At 44.3% G+C, this 19196-nt stretch overlaps 1 protein-coding gene across 2 annotated transcripts in view; it reads right to left on the reverse strand.

Moving 5' to 3' along the window:
* Positions 1–4652: 4652 nt before the first annotated feature.
* The window catches only part of FBXO32 (F-box protein 32), a 43161-nt gene continuing 28617 nt past the window's right edge, over positions 4653–19196 (reverse strand). For both annotated transcript variants that reach the window (XM_011973017.1, XM_011973019.1), the window contains 3 exons: positions 13194–13376; positions 11398–11541; positions 4653–10244 (listed from right to left, as the gene is read on the reverse strand). In XM_011973017.1, the coding sequence (XP_011828407.1) occupies positions 10155–10244; positions 11398–11541; positions 13194–13376 (417 nt within the window). In that variant the 3' untranslated portion in view covers positions 4653–10154. The remainder of the gene's footprint in view (positions 10245–11397; positions 11542–13193; positions 13377–19196) is intronic.

Consider the following 19196-nt stretch of genomic DNA (forward strand, 5'->3'; position numbering starts at 1 on the left):
TCTATCAATGCACAGAATGGACTTTGGTTGGGAAGTGTTAAGTATTGGTCTCTGGCCTTTGATCCCTAGTCCCATTTCTGGCTTCCAATGAAGGAGCTCATGTTTCATCCCACATTGTTCTCCTTCTCAAAAACGTGAACTCAGTTCTTCTTCCTATCTGAACTCCTCTAGTGCATCGTAACTGACTCTGGGCATTTACAACTTTGGCTCCTGTATTGTAATTGATACGCATTTTCCAGCCCCTCTGACTCCTGCACCAGCGGGGTAAGTTCCCTGAGGGCAAGGGCTAAGCTCACTCTTCTTCCTGGCTGCTCCAGTGCCCAGGACACTGCTGCTTCATAAACATTGCTCAGTGGAGATAATTTGCAACACCGATTCTCTGTGATGTTTCTTGGGCAGAAACGTGATTGGTGTCATCCTCAATTTAAGCCTATGTGAAACAGGAAGGAGAAAACTTCACACCTACCATGGACAGAGGCTGACACCCCCTGTCTAGCTTTTGCACTTCCACATATCTGGTGGTCAAAATAAGTCTTGCTGCTGAATTAGGCAGTGAAGATGGTTGTGCCTTTTATTTTCAGACAGATCCTTGCCCAGCTTGGGTTGAGGGCTATGCAGCAGTAGGGACAGTGGGAGTTTGTCTGGGGTGGGGGCAGAACTGGCAGGGAAAAGCTGTTGTAGGGGTGGGCTACTAGACATACTAGAGAAGCTGCCAGCTTAACTGTATTTGTTTCCTATTACTACTGCAACAAATCACACTTTCAATGGCTTAAAACAACACAAATTTGTTATTTTTATAGTTCAGCAGGTCAGATCTGACATAGGTTTTGGTAGACTGACGTCAAGATGTTGGTAGGGCTCTGTTCCCTTCTGGGAGCTCTAGGGGAGAATCCCTTTCCTTGCCTTTTCCGGATTATAGGTGCTGCTCTCATTCCTTGGCTGGTAGCCTCCCCCTCCACCTTCAAAGTCAGCAAGGGCCAGTGGAGTCCTTGTGTTGCATCAGTCTGACCTCTGCTGCATTCCTTTTGTACTTTTAAAGACCCTGCCAAAAATGTTACATTGGGACTGGGGGCGCTGGCTCATGCCTGTAATCCCAGCACTTTGGGAGGCCGAGGTGGGTGGATCACCTGAGGTCAGGAGTTCGACACCAGCCTGGCCAACATGACAAAACCCCGTTCTCTACTAAAAATACAAAAATTAGCCAGGTGTGGTGGCGGGCATCTGTAATCCCAGCTACTCGGGAGGCTGAGGCAGGGGAATTGCTTGAACCTGGGAGGTGGAGATTGTAGTGAGCTGCGATCGCACCACTGCACTCCAGCCTGAGCGACAAGAGTAAAACTCCATCTCAAAAAAAAAAAAAAAAAAAAGGCCGGGCGTGATGGCTCACTCCTGTAATCCCAACACTTTAGAAGGCCTAGGAGGGATCATGAGGTCAGGAGATCAAGACCATCTTGGCCAACATGGTGAAACTCCGTCTCCACTAAAAATACAAAAATTAGCTGGGCGTGGTGGCATGTGCTTGTAGTCCAGAGTGAGACTCGGTCTCAAAAAAAAAAAAGAAAAAAAGAAGTTACATTGGGCCCACCCAAGTGGTCCAGGATAACCCCGACATCTAAAGGTACTTAATTTAATCACATTTGCATTTTTCTCTTTACCACATAGCAACATAGTCATAGGTTCCAGGAATTATGATGTGGACATCCTTAGGGAGCTATTATTTTGCCTACCGTGGTAGCCTTATGATTTCCATTTAAAATAAGTAATTAGTGTAAGATATGATTTTAAATGGAAAGGTATGATAATTTTACTTACCAGTGTTAGAGTTTCTAAGAGAGTTTGAGATAAAATATATTCATGCTTAATTTGTTAAATTTGTAACTTACTTGAGAATGTTTTGCTTATTAAGGCTGTAAGCTTATCTGAGCAGGTATTTGCAGTGTTTTGTTTGTTTGTTTATTTGGGACAAGTCTCACTCTGTCCCCAGGTTGGAGTGCAGTGGTGCGATCTCAGCTCACTGCAACCTCTGCTTCCCAGGTTCAAGTGATTCTCCTGCCTCAGCTTCCTGAGTAGCTGGGACTACAGGCTTGTACCACCACACCCAGCTAATTTTTGTATTTTTAGTAGAGATGGGGTTTCATCATGTTGGCCAGGTTGGAGCTCGATCTCTTGACCTCGTGATCCACCCGCCTCGGCCTCCCAAAGTGCTGGGATTGTAAGCATGAGCCACTGCGCCCAGCCTGCAGTGCTTTTTAAAAAAGCAAATGCATTCAATTTATAATTGAAGTGCTTACAAATCAAAAGTAACAGATTTATAATTGCAGCTTTAAAATGTTTAAAGGATTTTTTTTTATTAAGTTTGTAAAAGAGAATTACTTTTTAGAGGGAATGTGATCTATTAAATTTGAGTTTATTAAGAGGAATAAAAGGTCCTACTATTTTGTATTAAAATTTACTAGGCTTGTAAATATCAAGATTTGTTAGTGGAATTTAAAGGAAACTTTAATGAAAACTGGGTCTCTGTATTTGTTACTTTATCAACAAACAGTAATTTTAAACCAAAAAGCTGTAAGTAATTCTATCTATGCACATAAACTCATGCCAATTTTTGTTCTAGTTAAGGGTAAGTATATGGTCCTAAGACTTTCAAAAGCATTTTTTGAGTGTATATATCAGTGGTCCCCAACATTTTTGGTACCAGAGACTGGATTCTGTGGACCAGGGGGTGCGGGGGGGATGGTTCTGGAATGGAACTGTTCTACATCAGATCATCAGGCGTTAGATTTTCATATGGAGCACACAGCCTAGATGCCTCGCATGCGCAGTTCACAACAGGGTTCATGTTCCTATGAGACTGTAATGCCACCGCTGATTGACAGGAGGTGGAGCTCAGGTGGTGACGCTCACTTGGCTGCTGCTCACCTCCTGCTGCATGGCCCAGTTCCTAACAGGCCATGGGCCAGTGCTGGTCCACGGTCTGGGGGTTGGGGACCCCTGGTATATATGGTCCTATTAATTCATTCAGTCCTGGCACAGTGCTAGGTACCATGCAATTGCCACAAGTAAGACTACAATGTAACAAAGTCCCTAGGCAAAGAAGTGTGATGGGAAATGAGATTTACTCAGCTGGGGGAGACTTTAGTGAGGAAGTGGCCCAAAGGTGCTAATCAGATAGATGGTAGAACATTCTAAGGAGGCACACTACCTGAGCAAAGAAGACTTGTCATATTTAGGGAATGGTGAGATTTTGTGATCCTGGTGGAGGTTTAAAAAAATGGTCTCTAATTACTCTCATGTACCTTTTGTCATTTTCTGATTGACAGTTAGTGGTCAGAGCGGAGGGTGTACCAGAGTGAAAGTATCAAGTAAGCCAATCTCCCGCAAGTCAGTCACCTGAATAAATCATACCCTCCTGGAAACACAGTGCAATTCTGAACCCAATTCTTAGACTCTTGTTGCTCAGGGAATAACAATAATCATTAACACTGGCTGTACTCATATTTTGTGCCTATCTCCAAGCACTTCATATGTGTTAGTTCACTTAACCCTCTGAGCCATAAGATATAGGTATTCTTAGCGTCGAGGAAATTGAGACACAGAGGGGTGAAGTGAGGTGACAAAGGCCACTCTGCAGGTAAGTGGCAGGACCATGATTTGAACCTTGTACAAGCTGTCTCTCTTTCCGGAATGCTCTTGCCCTCGTTCCTCTGGGGCTGGCTCCTTCAGCATCACTTCTTCAGAGAGGCCCCCGCTGCTTTGGTTCTCAGTGTCTTAACTGGGTCCCACTTGTCATTCTATATCTCAACCCTTTGTTTATTCCCTTCGTATTGGTTATTACAAATAATTTTTTTTTACTTGCTTTCTCCTCCACTCTCTCCCCCTGCCTTTTTTTTTTTTTTTTTTTGAGACAGAGTCTTCCTCTGTCACCCAGGCTGGAATGCATGGCGCTATCTCGGCTCATTGCAACCTCTGCCTCCCAGGTTCAAGAGATTCTCCTGCCTCAGCCTCCTGATTAGCTGAGCCTACAGGCATGTGCCACCATGCCCAGGTAATTTTTGTATTTTTAGTAGAGACGGTGCTTCATCATGTTGACCAGGCTTGTCTTGAGCTTCTGACCTCAAGTGAGCCACCCGCCTCGGCCTCCCAAAATGTTGGGATTACAGGCGTGAGCCACTGCACCCGGGCCCCCTTTCTTACTAAAATCTAAATTTCATTAAGGTAAGGACGATCCCATCCTTGTCACCACAAAACAAAACAAAACGAAACAAAACAAAACCACACACAAAAGGCAAAGACAATTTCTATCTTGTTCACCACCCTATTCCCAGTGCCTTGCACAGGTCTAGCATATAGCAACTGTTCCATAAATGCCTGTTGATGAATAAACTGATGTTGACTTCAAAATTCATTATTCCCTAATCATTCTGCTGTGCAAATAGTATATGAAAACCTTTAGTTTAAGCATAACGCTGTATTATGGACTCAGGTTGGTATTCAGCAACAAGCTTGTTTTTCTATGGATTCCTAGAAATTTTACAAAAATGGTGACAAGTTTCTGGGAGAAGGAATATAAGTCTCAATAGGCAAAAGATAAACATATTTAGTATGATAAAAAGCCAACTTGAATTGGGACATACTAAAAATGCACCAGTGTGTGTTGTTGGAAAAACATTTATTGCAATTCAGTGTCAAAAGTTTTTTACAAAAATATGCCACCGTCTGGTACAAACAACTATAAAAAAATCAGTTCATCATGCAAGAAAAGTGTGCAAATAATTTATACAGAAGGACTCAGCTCACACAATATTAAATAAACATCTCTGCATGTAATTGGTCTAGCTTTATGCTTTAGTTACAATGTTCAACCCCTTCTAATATTTTTCATTTAAAAAAGTACATTAAAGCGTCTAAGCTTAGGACACAGGCTGTAATATACACCCACTTTAGCCATGGTGATTGGCACTTGGTAAAATAAAGATGGCACCAAGGGTTCCCAAGTATAGAATACAGCTTGGAGCCTTCTGCTTAACAGATTTGTGCTTCGTTAATTAAACAAACACATCTATACTCAAAGACAGAAAAAGTCGTGTTTAAACTCCAGAAATAATGTAGCAGATGGAGTTTCAAGAAGTTCGGAGTTTTGGAGCAGCCATCGTTTTTGGCCAAATGGAGCAGGGCCTGTTTTGAGAGATTCTCCAGAAAGCTTTGTTTGCTGAGTGAATTCAAGGACACTTTGAAAAATGCCTAGCAGACAAAGTCATGAATATCATGGCCCCTTGCTCCTGGCTGCCTCATGGAATAATCCCCCTTTGCTTAGTAAAAGATGAAGTTTAGCGGAGAATGAACATCCGCTGGGACAGAAATGCACTGAATCTCATAGCTGGTCCTGAAGGAGGAAATGGAGAAGATGGATTAAATGTACCTCTGAGTCTAGCGGAGAGGAAACACCTGCTTTGGAATCTCTGTTTCTAGGAAGTAAGTCACTGCCCAGCCCTTTTTTTTTATAAGGGCCGTTTTTGTAATAAAAATGTAAGTACCCAAGGAAAAAATAAAGTTGTCAAAATATGCTGCTTTCCTTATAGCAAGCAGGTTGTACTCACTGGAATGCCACATTCACAACAGAATCAGAGGTCTGTAAAAACATTAAGTGGCTCCTTAACTTCTCTAGTAAGAATCAGGGACTTGAAATGGAAACGTTAACAGCCAGATGCCCAGTGCTGGGCAGTCTCCCATGCCTTCCACAGTGAAGGGCTTGAGAAAAATCACATCCAACGTCATGTGTCTCCAGCCACACCGAAAGGTGCTTGGGGTGGAGGGCTGGGGGCACACAAGGTCAGGCCTCAGGAGGCCTCAAGTTGGCATTCAGCTCTGCCACTGAGTACCAGGTGGGCTGACGCACGTCCCCTAAACATTCTGGATCTCTTCCTCATCGTGATCGTGAAAGGCAGAAGCTCTAAGTCTGAAGTCTGGGGTAGGAGTTTCCATTCTTTGGAAAACCAAAGATGGTTACTCTCCTTAATGAAACTGAGAAGAAAGTATCTACAGAAAACACTGAATTTAAACAAATTATGACCTTGTTTGTTGAAGCCATCAAGGACCCAAGATATATCAAATAACAACATCTCTGTATTGGCCTAGAGGATCAGAGTGTTTCGAGGTCTGTTTAAGCACTAATAGGATTTTAGGCCAGCATCCAGTCAGAAGAGACAGTTCACAGACTCAGAGTTGGAAACAGATTAAAAAAAAAAAAAAAGATGTCAACATAGAAAATGATGATAGAGTTTAGTTAAAAAAAATTCACACATAAAATTGCAGTTAAAAAATCCACACATAAAATAGTGTTTGCATAGCAAGACATTATTGCCTTTCAGCCTGGCAGAAAAACATAAACTCAGGTGTATATTTTATCATAAACATTGTATTGAATGCTAAGAATGATATACTGTTGAACATCTCTTGAATAGTTTGCTTCCTAGTAAATCATACCACTTGTTTAGACAATTGAAATTCCAAGGTCTTTCTCTTCTCCCGTATAAAAACAACAGAAGCAAGGAGCCTCTGTTAGTAGCAAGCTCTTCATGGGAAAGGGTATGTGAATCCACAAAGATGAGAACTGTGGCAACAGCATTATACACACACCCACTACCTTACTGCCCAAGTGCTAGTAGAACCTGCTCTAGTGTTCAGATTTGCAGTGCAAACCCAGTCCCTCTGAAATACATCTTCCAAGCCACTTCAATGTAAACCTGATCATCATTAAACAAAAATCATCTCACAACTGATACATTGGGGATGCTTTCACCTAACAGCTTTTGTTCATTTCTGCCATTTGCCCTCCCATTCAACTGATTTGTCTGCTCAAAGTAACAGCATTGAGTGATAATGCAATCTAGTTTAAAATGCCATTGGATTGTTTTTTTTCCGGATCTTGCTCTAGTGTGGGCACTCCTGAGCTTCACGTATTCTCCTTGTCCCAAATGCAAGGGCTTACTCTCAAGAGACTCTAGGCTCACTGCCCATAAACCTTTGAGTTGGACCAAATCTTAACATCCCTGTGGATTTGCTCATACTGCCCTGGGCAGAACTCCTTCCTTCTTTGGAAGTCTGAGTTACTTCATATTTGACATCTATTTTGAAATTCTGTTTTACAGGGTTTAGGATGGGGGTAGGTAGGCCCAGGAAAGAGAGTAGAGCATTCTCTCTTTTCTAGCAATTTCCATCATCGTGCCCCTTCTGGCTTTTAGACCAGCAGTTCTGAGACAGGGATTATTTGCTTTTGTTTGATAGGTCAGATTGTCTGGGACAGTTTGCCAATAGAAATTCTATAGACTATTATTGTTCAAAGAGCAAGAATTGTCTTAACTCTCTTCACTTATATGTGAGGCTCTGGCCATACTTAACAGATACCACGTGGCACTAGCACAGATACGCTGTGCCTGCTGTGCTCTTCCCATCATCCCCGCACAAGCCACAGCATCAAAGACACGCCATTTCTATTCCTTTCCCCCTCCCTCTCTACCTGCCATTTCCTTCTTTATTCTCCTCTTCCAATGAAAGAGAACCATAAAGGTTGATTTATTCTTCAGTTTCCTTAAAACATTTCCTTGACTCTGTCATACACCAACTCCAATAACACCAAAGGACATGGGGAGAGCCCACCAGCACCATCTTGGTAAACATTTAAGAAGACTGTAACCCTTCTCTTGGGGCAGGGGTCATCTTGCCAGATGCACGTGGTTGCCTGGGGTCTATCGTACAATCACGTGCACTGCTGACAGTCTAAATGAGACCAGTTCCCAGTTTTGTGCTGACAGTCCACAGCAGGCAATGTTTCTGGGATTGCAAACCTGAAGGCGACAAGGAGTTTCTATTTTCTTGATCAGCATGAAGGGGCAGAGATCGCAAGTTGGTGGCAACATGTGGAAGGCCACGAACCCCTAAATCTAAAAATGTCACCGAGAGTCAGAGGTTCCAGAGCTCTCTCAGTGGTGGCACACCCAACTCCACCCCACGTCTTTGAGGAGGCTGAGAAATTGGAGAGAACCTGATAATTATGGAAGAAGTAGCTTTTTATTCAACAGTCTAGGTTCCACATTCCCAATGTGAAATTGATTCAGGGGGAGAGGGACTGCAAAAAAAAAAAAAAAAAAAGAGAAAAAACACACCTTAGATAGTATAATGGTTTGTGACCTTCCAAAGCTCAATCTTACCCAACAAAATCCTACTCTTTTATATTTAATTTTCCTTATTAGGGAAAATCTAAATTCAATGTAATTTTTTTCTCCTTGGGGGGATGATAATGAAAAAAAATTGAAGAAATCCTGGCATAGCAGAAACATTGCAAAGTGAGGAGCACTGAATAGTAGGTTCCTTCTCTTCAGAAAGCTGATACATGGGTTGTGTACTATTGAGGGCAGGGGCTGAAGAGGTGTTGTATCATAGCTTGTCTCTTGCCTCATTTCTCTCCGTGCTTAGCCATCTTTCCCCCTTTCCAGGTCACCCCAAAGGTCAGTTCTTAAAGATAAACTGTTCCTCAACTTGCATGTGGATCATATTCCTATTTCTGCTTCACTTATTTGCCAAGGGCATGCAGGGTGACAACTTTATTTGGGGGAAAAAAAAAAAAGAAAAGCATATACAACTGCAAATATATGTACATTGTTGTAGGAAAGCAACAACAGTCTGTGGAAAGTAAAAAACTGGGAGTAGATCCCCCATCTACTCCCAAGAATATTTTACAATGAACTCATTAGGTCCTGAGATTTCCTTTCTTCCACAGTTACCTGCTGATATTTGCCTTGCAAAATCCCCTTGGGATCTTCCTGTTTTAACTATCCAGCCTGGAACCAAGTTTAAGATGAACTTGTGGTACCTCTCCTCCCTATTTGGCTGGAACTCCAGCCTTGATTTTTAATCACCTTTGCAAAAAGCCTTAGCTCAGATGGACTCATTTTGATGTTGGACCTAAAGAAAAGAAGCTCCTCAGCTCATCCCCCTGGCAAGGGGAACAGCAACTGGTAAGATGTTTAACTGGCTGATTGTAAAACCTGTCTTCCGAGCCTCAGCACTTGGGCCCCACTCTGTCCACAGACACAGGCTTCTTCATGAAGATATCCAAGGAAGAAAGTTAAGCAGGAATAAGAAAGTCTTCACAGCTATCAGTTGGGTGACTAATTCTATCATCTTTTCTGCAGCAGGACTTCCTCTGGGATGGCTTTTGTTTTGTTTTGTTTTGGAGACAGGCTGGAGTGCAGTGGCACGATCAGAGCTCACTGCAAACGTCGAACTCCTGGGCTCAAGCAATCCTCCCCTGGGACTGTTTTAAGTTGGCCTTCTCGGCCTTCTCTTCCCCCAAATGAGCTACAACATGACAGGAAAAAAGGAACGTGTGCTTTTGGGTTGTTCTGGTAAACAGATAACTCCAAGGAGGGCCCTGTTTGCCTGAAAAGGAAGTGTGGAACCAGATGAGGGTTGCCTCCAATATCCCTTTCCATTTTAAATCACTTTTTATAGTGATGAGAACACTTACAAGAAAAACAGACACTGCCTACTGGATCACATGCGTCGTCAGAGAGGGCACTCTACACTTTGAGAGGTAGACCATTGTGTGGTATCTCTGTAGGGTAAGGCTCTGTGCCCATGCAGGTTTAGGATGGGTGGCGCTTCCTTCGCCTTCTCAAAACAAACACCAGATCAAACCCCAAAGCCCAGGGATTTCTCCTATGTAGCTTTCCTTCTTCTTTTTTCTTTTCTAAACACATTTTCACATTGTAAACAAAGCGTCCTATTTTGTATTTGAGTTTTGCCTTTTTCTTCCTAGGGAACTCTAAGGGAGTTTCTGTGACCATTAAGAGGATTCCATTTTCACCGCTGAAACAGAATTATTGCCCTTATAGTCTCGCTGGCAAATTGTTAGAAAAAAAGTTTATTTACAGTATTTTGCTTTTCCATACCAATTCTAGTGAGAAGTTCACATTCTTAAATTCCCAGTCAGCAACTGCATTTCTCCCCTCCAAGTCCTCCTCCGTGACTTATCTCTGAAGTTCCAGGCCAATGTTTAAAATGTACACTATTTACAAATGAAGTGTCCAAATGCCATATTCCCAGCTCTCCAGTCAGCAGGGGGACCCTTCTGAAGTGTTGGCATGTGCTGGGATTCAGAACTTGAACAAGTTGATAAAGTCCTGGGGTGAAAGTGAAACGGAGCAGCTCTCTGGGTTATTGGCAGTGCACGGATGGTCAGTGCCCTGGAAAGGAACACACGGTTAGCTTCAAGTTCTCAGAGGCCTCTCATTGGCTTTTGGCACCAAAAGGCATTTTCCAAATTCAAAGCAACGATTCTCTGTCAATAATGCTGCCCCAGGCCTAAATGTTGCATGTTCTCACTTGTATGTGGGAGCTATAAAAGTAGATTTCATGAAGACAGAGAGTAGACTGGTGGTTACCAGTGCAGAGAAAGGGAAAAGGAAGGGGATGCAGAGAAGTGGATCAATGGGTACAAATACATGGTATGATAGAAGGAGTAAGACCTGCTGTTAGATCAGTAAGTGAACGTAATTTACAATAATCTATTGATTATTTCAGGCTGGGCGCGATGGCTCATGCCTGTAATCCCAGCACTTTGGGAGGCCTAGGCAGGTGGATCACTTGAGGTCAAAAGTTCAAGACCAGCCTGGCCAACATGGCGAAACCCCATCTCTACTAAAAATTACAAAAATTAGCCTGGGTGTGGTGGCGTGTGCCTGTAGTCCCAGACACTCAGGGAGGCTGATGCAAGAGAATCGCTTGAACCTGGGAGGTGGAGGTTGCAATGAGCCGAGATCCCACCACTGCACTCCAATCTGGGTGACAGAGTGAGTGAGACTCCGCCTCAAAAAAAAAAAAAAAAAATCTATTGAACATTTCAAAATAGCCAGAAGAGAAGAATTGGAATGGTTCTAGCATAAATAAGTGACAAATATTTAAGGCTATGAATGTGTCAAGTACATTGATTTAATTTTGACAAATTACATGAATTACATTATCACATGGATCCTGAAACTATGTATTACGCATCAATGAAAAAATTTTACAAGTCTGGAAAAACTCAAAGCCATGTGTTTCTGTGTGTAAGTGTGTGTACCGGTACACACACAGAGAGGAGGATTTAAGGGTGGGTGGGTGGGTGGAATGCAGAAAAATGTAAACATAAGAAAAGTGAAGAAAATGGAGGTCTATGAAAGTCTGTGAGACAAAGGGAACCCCCACCCTCCCAGGCACTGAATCAGTTTACCCTGACTTTCAGCTGGGGGCTATGATGGGGAAGAGGCGGAAAGGCGCTGGCCTCACCATGCTGGCTGGCACTCTTGGCTCTTAGGGACTGGGCTGGGGGTCTGTGGCAGCCACCTCTGAGACACATACCTTCCAGGAAAGGATGTGACAGTGTTTGCAGAGCTGAAGGGTATCTCCATACTGCTCTTTCCTTGGGTAACATCGGACAAGTTTGAAATACATCTTCTTCCAATCCAGCTGCCCTTTGTCCGACAGAATTAATCGTTTGCGGATCTAGAAAATCAAATGAATAAAAGAAATTCCAAGAGAGTTTGTCAAGAAGATGGCTTGTGGTTTTCTGGTTCTGAAAAGGTTGACTCTCACCCTTTCCCCCTCTTTTCAGCTCTACAATAGCGAGGGGAGAACTGTCACTATATAAACAAGTACCTTCTTAGCTCTCCTCAGTTAAACAGTAGCTTTTCACCAAGCTTAAAACAAAACAAAACAAAACAAAACAAAACAAAAACACAGGTGGCTGGTGACATGTTGCTAGTGACCTTTACTAAACTGCGGCTGGATGGTCCTTTAAAGTTTAGGGGATCTCAATAAACAACTTCAATCTTTTCTTTGCTATAGACTTGAGTGATCATTTCCAGGGAGATGCAATAACTGCTTGGCACCAGGGCTCTAGTTTATATCTAAATATTAGTGGCTTCATGAACAGAACTTGTTGAACTCACACATCCATATAAAGAAACTGGAAAAAGACCAACAAACTTGAGGCAGCATGATGAAGGGAAACAGGCTTGGAGTTGGTGTCTGAAGGTCCAAATTCAAGGTCAGGGCCAGTTTCCTCACCCAAAGAGCTACTTCATTAATTTGGATATGTCACTTAGCCATTTGTGGCTTTAGTCCCTTCATCTGTTTAAAGTAGGCACAACAATACCTATCCTTCCCTGGGCCATTAGAATAAAATGAAATAATATCTATGAAAGTACTTTAAGACTGGGCGTGGTGGCTCACGCCTGTAATCCCAGTACTTTGGGAGGCTGAGGCAAACGGATCACCTGAGGTCAGGAGTTCGAGACCAGCCTGGCCAACATGGTGAAACCCTGTCTCTACTAAAAATACAAAAATTAGCCGGGCATGGTGGGAGGCTGAGGCAGGAGAATCATTTGAACCAGGGAGGCAGAGGTTGCAGTGAGCCGAGACTGCACCATTTTACTCCAGCCTGGGTGACAGAGTGAGATTCCGTCTCAAAAAAAAAAAAAAAAAAGAAAGAAACAACAAAAAAAGTACTTTAAAGCACTCAGAAAATGTAAGTTATGGGGTTATAGAAAAAAAGGATGGGTGCCAATTTATGATTTTTTTGAGTGAGCTGTAAAATAAGAATAGGTTAAGAATGTAAGTTCAATTTTTTTCATAAAAACTACCTGAAAAAAAAATACAGACAACATCTCTATTTAAAAACTCAAGACTGGGTGGGCACGGGGGCTCATGCCTGTAATCCCAGTGCTTTGGGGAGGCCGAGGCAGGAGGACTGCTTGAGGCCAGGAGTTTGAGGCCAGCCTGGGCAACATAGAGAGACCCTATTTCTACAAAAACAATAATAAAAAAATTATCCGGGTGCTGTGGCATGAGCCTGTAGTCCCAGCTACTCGGGAGGCTGAGCTGGGAGGGTCGCTTGAGCCCACGTGGCTGAGGTTGCAGTGAGCTATGATTGCATCACTGCACTCCAGCCTGGGCCACAGAGCAAGACCCTGTCTCAAAAAACAAAAAACAAAATCACAAAACTCCTTCAACTGTCATTTTTCAGTCAAAGCAGGGAAGGTTCAGTCAAACCTGGAGTAGGGCGAACCCAGACCTCAGGCTTGAGCAGGGCACCAAGGAAGCTTGGGGTGGGGGCCAGAGGAGGGTGGGAGGAAAGCCCGCTGGGCCTTGCCGACCTGCCGCTCGGAGAAGTGGTACTGGCAGAGTTTCTTCCACAGCAGCCGGTCTTCGCTGAGCACGTGCAGGTCGGGGGCCGCCTGGCCCAGGCTGACCAGGTCCCGCCCGTCGCTCAGCCTCTGCATGATGTTCAGTTGTAGGCACAAAGGCAGGTCCGTGAAGGTGAGGCCTTTGAAGGCAGGCTGCAGAGAGAAGGGTGACAATAGGTGGGGTGCCAGAGAGCAGCAGTTCACCAGGCCTTCTAGGCATGCAGCTGTCCCCCGTCCTCCACCCTCGAGGCAGTTTATTGATAAGAGCTCGAAAGCAGAGTAAATCTCCCCATCCTAAATGCAGACACGAGGCCATGGCCATGAGCCACAAAGAACTGTGTGGAGTGGGCTGAGCTGAGTGGTGCCAGAGGGATCTCCCTACATTTCCAAAGCTTGAAACTTTCACTCTTAAAGACTCTCCAAATGGTGCATGTGCTTTACTCAGTTCACAGAGTTACAAGATTTGCTGCTTTCCTGAAGGCCTCACTGCCCTGGATGGAGTGGCCCAGCCAGCCACCCCAGGACCCATTTCTCTGGCCGCCCTCCAGACCTCAGGTCCCTCCAAGTAGGTTTACTCACTGGCATCTAAACACACCTGACTCAGCCTGACCTCAATGCCCTTGCCTCCCCAGTCCTCTCTGCTTGGCCACGTGGTCGTCCTGCTCAGATCCAGTTCAAACCTACTTCCTCTGAAAGGCCTTTTCTGTTTTTGTGACTCCCTTACCCACTGTACCTTCCTAGAATTCCTAGGATCTCTTTGAGACACTTCTTGCAATAGCCTTCTTTTTGTCATGCAACATGAGCTTTCTTTCTAAAAGAAGCTTTGAAAGGAACATTCTTGCTGGAACTTAAGCTCTATGAAGGCAGGAATTTTAATCTTTTTTCACTACTGTGTCCTGGGTGTCTACAGGAGTGCCCAGCACATAGAAGGCACTCAACAAATACCTGTGGAATGAATGAAGCCCAAATAATTAAATAGGTAGAAAACAACACAAAGACTCTGTGCTGAGGTGTGTGTGTGTGCGCGTGCATGCACGCACATTGGGAATGGCAGGTCCAGAAGCCCTTGGCCCAAGCTCCACCATCCCTTGAGACATCTCTATTCTAACCGAGGCCTCCGTGGAACATTGTGAAAACTGTTGGTCTGTGGATAATACCTTGGCAATTAATTGTGAGCTTCTCCAAGAGCTTCTGGTACATCCCTGAACTTACTAATATATTTAAGCCTTTATTGTTTTAAATTTTGATGAGCTTATGATACCCTGCCCAGATCTACATCCTTGAAGGCAGGGTCTAATTTTATGTCCCTTGTAGACCAGTCCAGCACAAGCCACCTCTCCTGAATGTCTACTATGGCCTGGTGCTGAAGTTGTTGCAATGAGCTCTTTAGGCTGGTGAGAGACCCAGAGGCAGAAACAAATAATCATAAAATAATATAAAATAAGACAGTAAATGCTGTCATGGAGGGAAGCACAAAGCTCCGTGGGAAGAATCTGCACCTGGGAATCCGCGCATGTATTTGCTGATGTGTCTTGAACGGCAACAGGATGCTGCCATCCAGATAGGTCAATAGACCACCTGGGACTGCGGCTCCTTGTCCTGCCCCTGCTGGTTCTGGGTGAGCTCTTGATTTTGGACTACTCAGATTTTTAGATCAATGTTCTGTGACCTCTGAGAGGTCACAGGTGAAAAACAATACAGGATGAAGAAACCCTCCCTTAGCTCGGGGGAAAATATCCTGAGAATGGGTATCAATTTCCCTGCCCAAATTTTTACAGGAGCCAAACTCTGTATGAAGCACATCAAAGCCCAAACACATGGAGGATTCCAGGAGACACTAAGTCTGGGCAGTTCTCTCCTGTGTCCCAGCAAGGCTGGGTAGGCACGAGGTGGGGAGGGAGCAGTGGCAAGGGGTCTTGGGAAGGCTGAGCTACGGAGAAGAATGGGAGGTGCAGGGGAGGGACACCGATGCACAGGCAGCACATCTGGATCCCAGCTCCCCTGGGAAGTCTCCCCATGTCCAAAATGAATGGCTTAGAAGACTCTGAGGATCCCTCCCAGCTCCAACAATCTCAGATGTAGAAGGACTTCAGCCTCCTGTTTCATTCAAAGTATCCATGACTTGACAATTTATAGGGCTCAGTTCTACCCCAGGCTGCTGGGCAGAACTCTCAATTGTTTGCAAACTTCAGGTCTTTGCCAGCCGCAGAAGGCCCTAGACCTATTTATCGTTTTTCATCTGCTGCTGATCATATGAGCTCATAAAACTGCCATGAGATTTTCTTTTCGTTTCCAACACTTCAAAGCCTCTACTTTTTTGGTTAAAACTCCCAGGCCAATTATTACATTAACTCCTACTAAAGGCAAGTCCACTTGGCAGAGTTCACTCTGTCAAATTTTCAAACCTGAACTTTTCCAAAATCCTTGCCCAGACCCCATGCTGAGCCCTTCCTCCTGATAAGTGGTTAACTGCTTACATGCCTCCTCCTTTCGAACATAAACGTATAAAAGAAAAATTAGTCACTCTCGTTCCTCTAGTCCAGCATTTGGCTAACATCCATTCGGGTCTATGTCACTCCTCACATGCTTCAAAACAGTGCCCTGCCCACCGCATACTGTCACTGTCTTTGATTTTTTCCCCCTAAGACCCAGTTCTCTTAATTTCTTTTCTTCATTCTTTATTATATTATTTTGCCAATAAAAATTGGCTCCATAGAATTAGATATGAAAATTTTGCAGGAAAATAAGGTTTTATGCTGGGAGGAGAATGATAGAATTTTGGCAAAAGAGAAAGCATTTACTCTGAAAGTCAACTTCATATTTGCATGTAATAATGTACTTCTCTCTGGGTCAAACTGTTAAAAAAAAGTAAGTTTTAAAATACAGTCCAGACTGAAGTAATTAAGTCTTTTCTCTTTCTCTCAATTTCTCCTTCCCCTGGAGAGTTGAGCTTCTGTGTGGAGGCTGGGCGCAGTGGCTCGCGCCTGTAATCCTAGTACTTTGGGAAGCTGAAGCGGGAGGATTGCTTGAGCCCAAAAGTTCGAGACCAGCCTGGGCAAGATGGTGAAACGCCCTCCCTACTAAAAATAGCTGGGTGTGGTGGCGAGTGCCTGTAGTCCCAGCTACTTGGGAGGCTGAGGTGGGAGAATCACGTGAACCTGGGAGGCCAAGGCTGCAGTGAGCTAGGACCGTGCCACTGCATTCTAGCCTGGGCAATGGGAATAAGACCCTGTCTCAAAAAAAAAAAAAAAAAAACCAAAACAAAAACAAAAAAAGAAAGCCCTTTAAGGCTCTGTGGGTTCCAGTACAGCTCTCAACATAAGAAAGCTCAGAGCCAAGGAGGGTTGGGACAGAGGACAGCGGGAGGAAGGCACAGTGATTGAAAGCACAGCCTCTGTGGACAGGCCTGGGTTCAGTTCTTGTGCTACATCCTACTAAGCATGAGGCCTCAGCCAAATGATTCTTAACTACTCGTTCTAATTGTTCTCATTTATAACATGAGAAAAAGCTTATCCTCCAATGTTGCTGGGTGGGGCGGATGAGATAATGCATAGAAGCATTCAGTGTAGTGCCCAGTAAATGCTAGCCACTGTGATGACTCCTACTTAACAATTCTTCACTAGGTGAGTTAATCAATACATGTAAAGGACTTAGAAGAGGGCCTGCACAGAGCCAGCCCTTAATAATAACAGCTGACATGTTTACAATATTTACTGTACATTAGGCACTGTGCCATTTGCTTTCTATATATTAACTTATTAAATCTCACACCGTGGCTCTGAGTTGACACTACTGCAACTATTTTCCAAATGAGAAAAGTGAGGCATGGAGAGACTGAATAACTTGCCTCAAATCCTGCAGTTGGGGCCGGGCGTGGTGGTTCATGCCTGTAATCCCAGCACTTTGGGAGGCTGAGGTGGGTGGATCACTTGAGGTCAGGAGTTCGAGACCAGCCTGGCCAACATGGTGAAACCCTGTCTCTACCAAAAAATACAAAAATTAGCCGGGCATGGTGGTGCACGCCTGTAATCCTAGCTACTGGGGAGTCTAAGGTGGGAGAATCGCCTGAACCCAGGAGGTGGAGGGTGCAGTGAGCTGAGATCGTGCCACTGTACTCCAGCGTGGGCGACAGAGACCCTGTCTCAAAAAAAGAAATCCTGCAGCTGGTAAATGATCATCATCATTCATAATACAGGGCCATGTTTTCCAACTGTGTTCTTTTGAACACTGAACGAGTACTCAGGCAGGCAATGGGAGGAGACTCCCTTTCAATCACTCATTCATTCAACTCAGAGTTACTGACTGTCTCCTGCTCTATGCCAGGAACAGGGAATAGATGGGTAATGTCCTTTCTTTGTGGAGTTTATAACCCAGTGGACAGAGACAGAAAAGTACACATTATAGACAATTTCAGATCATAACTGCTCAGAGGAAGGTGATATGATGGTGACGTCCATAGATTGGATGGTCAAAGAAGGCAGCAAGCTTCAAAACCCTGAGGCAGGGCCAAGCCTGGAGAGTGCAGAGAATGACTTGGCTTGGCTGGACCTCCTCATGCAGAAGAGATAGTGAGTGAACTTCAGTGTTTGATCTCTTCTTTGTGGGATCTCATTGGATCAAAGAGAGTTTTTTAAACAGCTGGATCATTGGATAAATAGTTGGAAGAAAGCTGGATTGAAAAAGTTTGGAAACTCAAGCAAGCTTTGACATTTTAGGAATATGGAATCCAGGGTTCTGGCCTCAGCTCTGGCCCTAACTGCTGTATATCGCTTGGAAAGTCACTGGGCATCTCTGGGCCCCACTCCACCTCCACTCCAAGAGGGGTAACAACAGCTACAACAGCTAGCTCCGAAGAGCGTTGGTGGATCAGCTAAGAAGGGTTCTGAGCATGTAAGCCTATGGCAGTGCAGGGTATGCGGGCAGATGTGGCCAGGAGGGCGCCTTGGAGGTGGACAGAGGGAACAGAGGCAAGCTCCAGGCCAGTGTGACCATCTATAGTTTTTCTTTTTTTTTTTTTTTCCTTGAGATGCAGTCTCAGTGTGTCACCCAGGCTGGTAAGTAGTGGCGTGATCTCGGCTTACTGCAACCTTCAACTCCCGGGTTCAAGTGATTCTCCTGCCTCAGCCTCCCGAGTAGCTGGGACTACAGGTGTGTACCACCACGCCTGGCTAATTTTTGTATGTTTAGTAGAGATGGGCTTTCACCATGTTGACCGGGGTGGTCTCGATCTCCTGACCTCAAGTGATCTGCCTGCCTCAGTCTCCCAAAGTGCTAGGATTACAGACATGAGCCACCGCACCTGGCCAACTGTGACCATCTAAATGGGTGTTCTGCAGTTGCTGAAGGGAAGTGCCCTTGGGACACATGGGACCCGCTTGTTTATATCACTGGCTTGGCAGTTCTCTCCTGGTCTTAGAAAAATCCTAGTCAGTCAGTCCAGGCCATAGAGAACGCCAGAAACCAGGTAGAACGTGTATGTGGGTTTTCTGTGAGAGAGAAGCTGGGAACTTGGGTCTCACATTCACATGGTCAGACTATGTGCCTACACTTGAGATGTAGGAATGGGGTAAATTATTAGAATCAATCAGGTAAATGTTCATAATAAATATGTACGTTCTCTTAAATCAAATACGCGAGATGATTTCTGAAAGATGACTTGCATCTGTGCCCTGCTCTGCGTGTGTGTCTGTGGGAACAGCGTGTAGGTGTTGTAACCTACGTGACTCTAAGGAAGTCACGTAACTCTGAGCCTTCGACTGATTCTGTTTCACAGCTTAAAAAGCGAAGGGACAGAGAGGTAATTACCAGTAAAGTCATGAACATGCATTCTAAAAACTTCATCTAGTAAAAGAGTTATTTAAAAGCAGTCAAAGGATTTCTTCCTGCTACCTTCTCCTGATACGAGGCAACCTCAAACTTTATCAGTGTGGGGCCCGGAAACCACTTAAGCCAGTTACAGTCTGTGATGAGATA

Source organism: Mandrillus leucophaeus, unplaced genomic scaffold (assembly GCF_000951045.1).
Source record: "Mandrillus leucophaeus isolate KB7577 unplaced genomic scaffold, Mleu.le_1.0 Scaffold133, whole genome shotgun sequence".
Lineage (NCBI taxonomy): Eukaryota > Metazoa > Chordata > Mammalia > Primates > Cercopithecidae > Mandrillus > Mandrillus leucophaeus.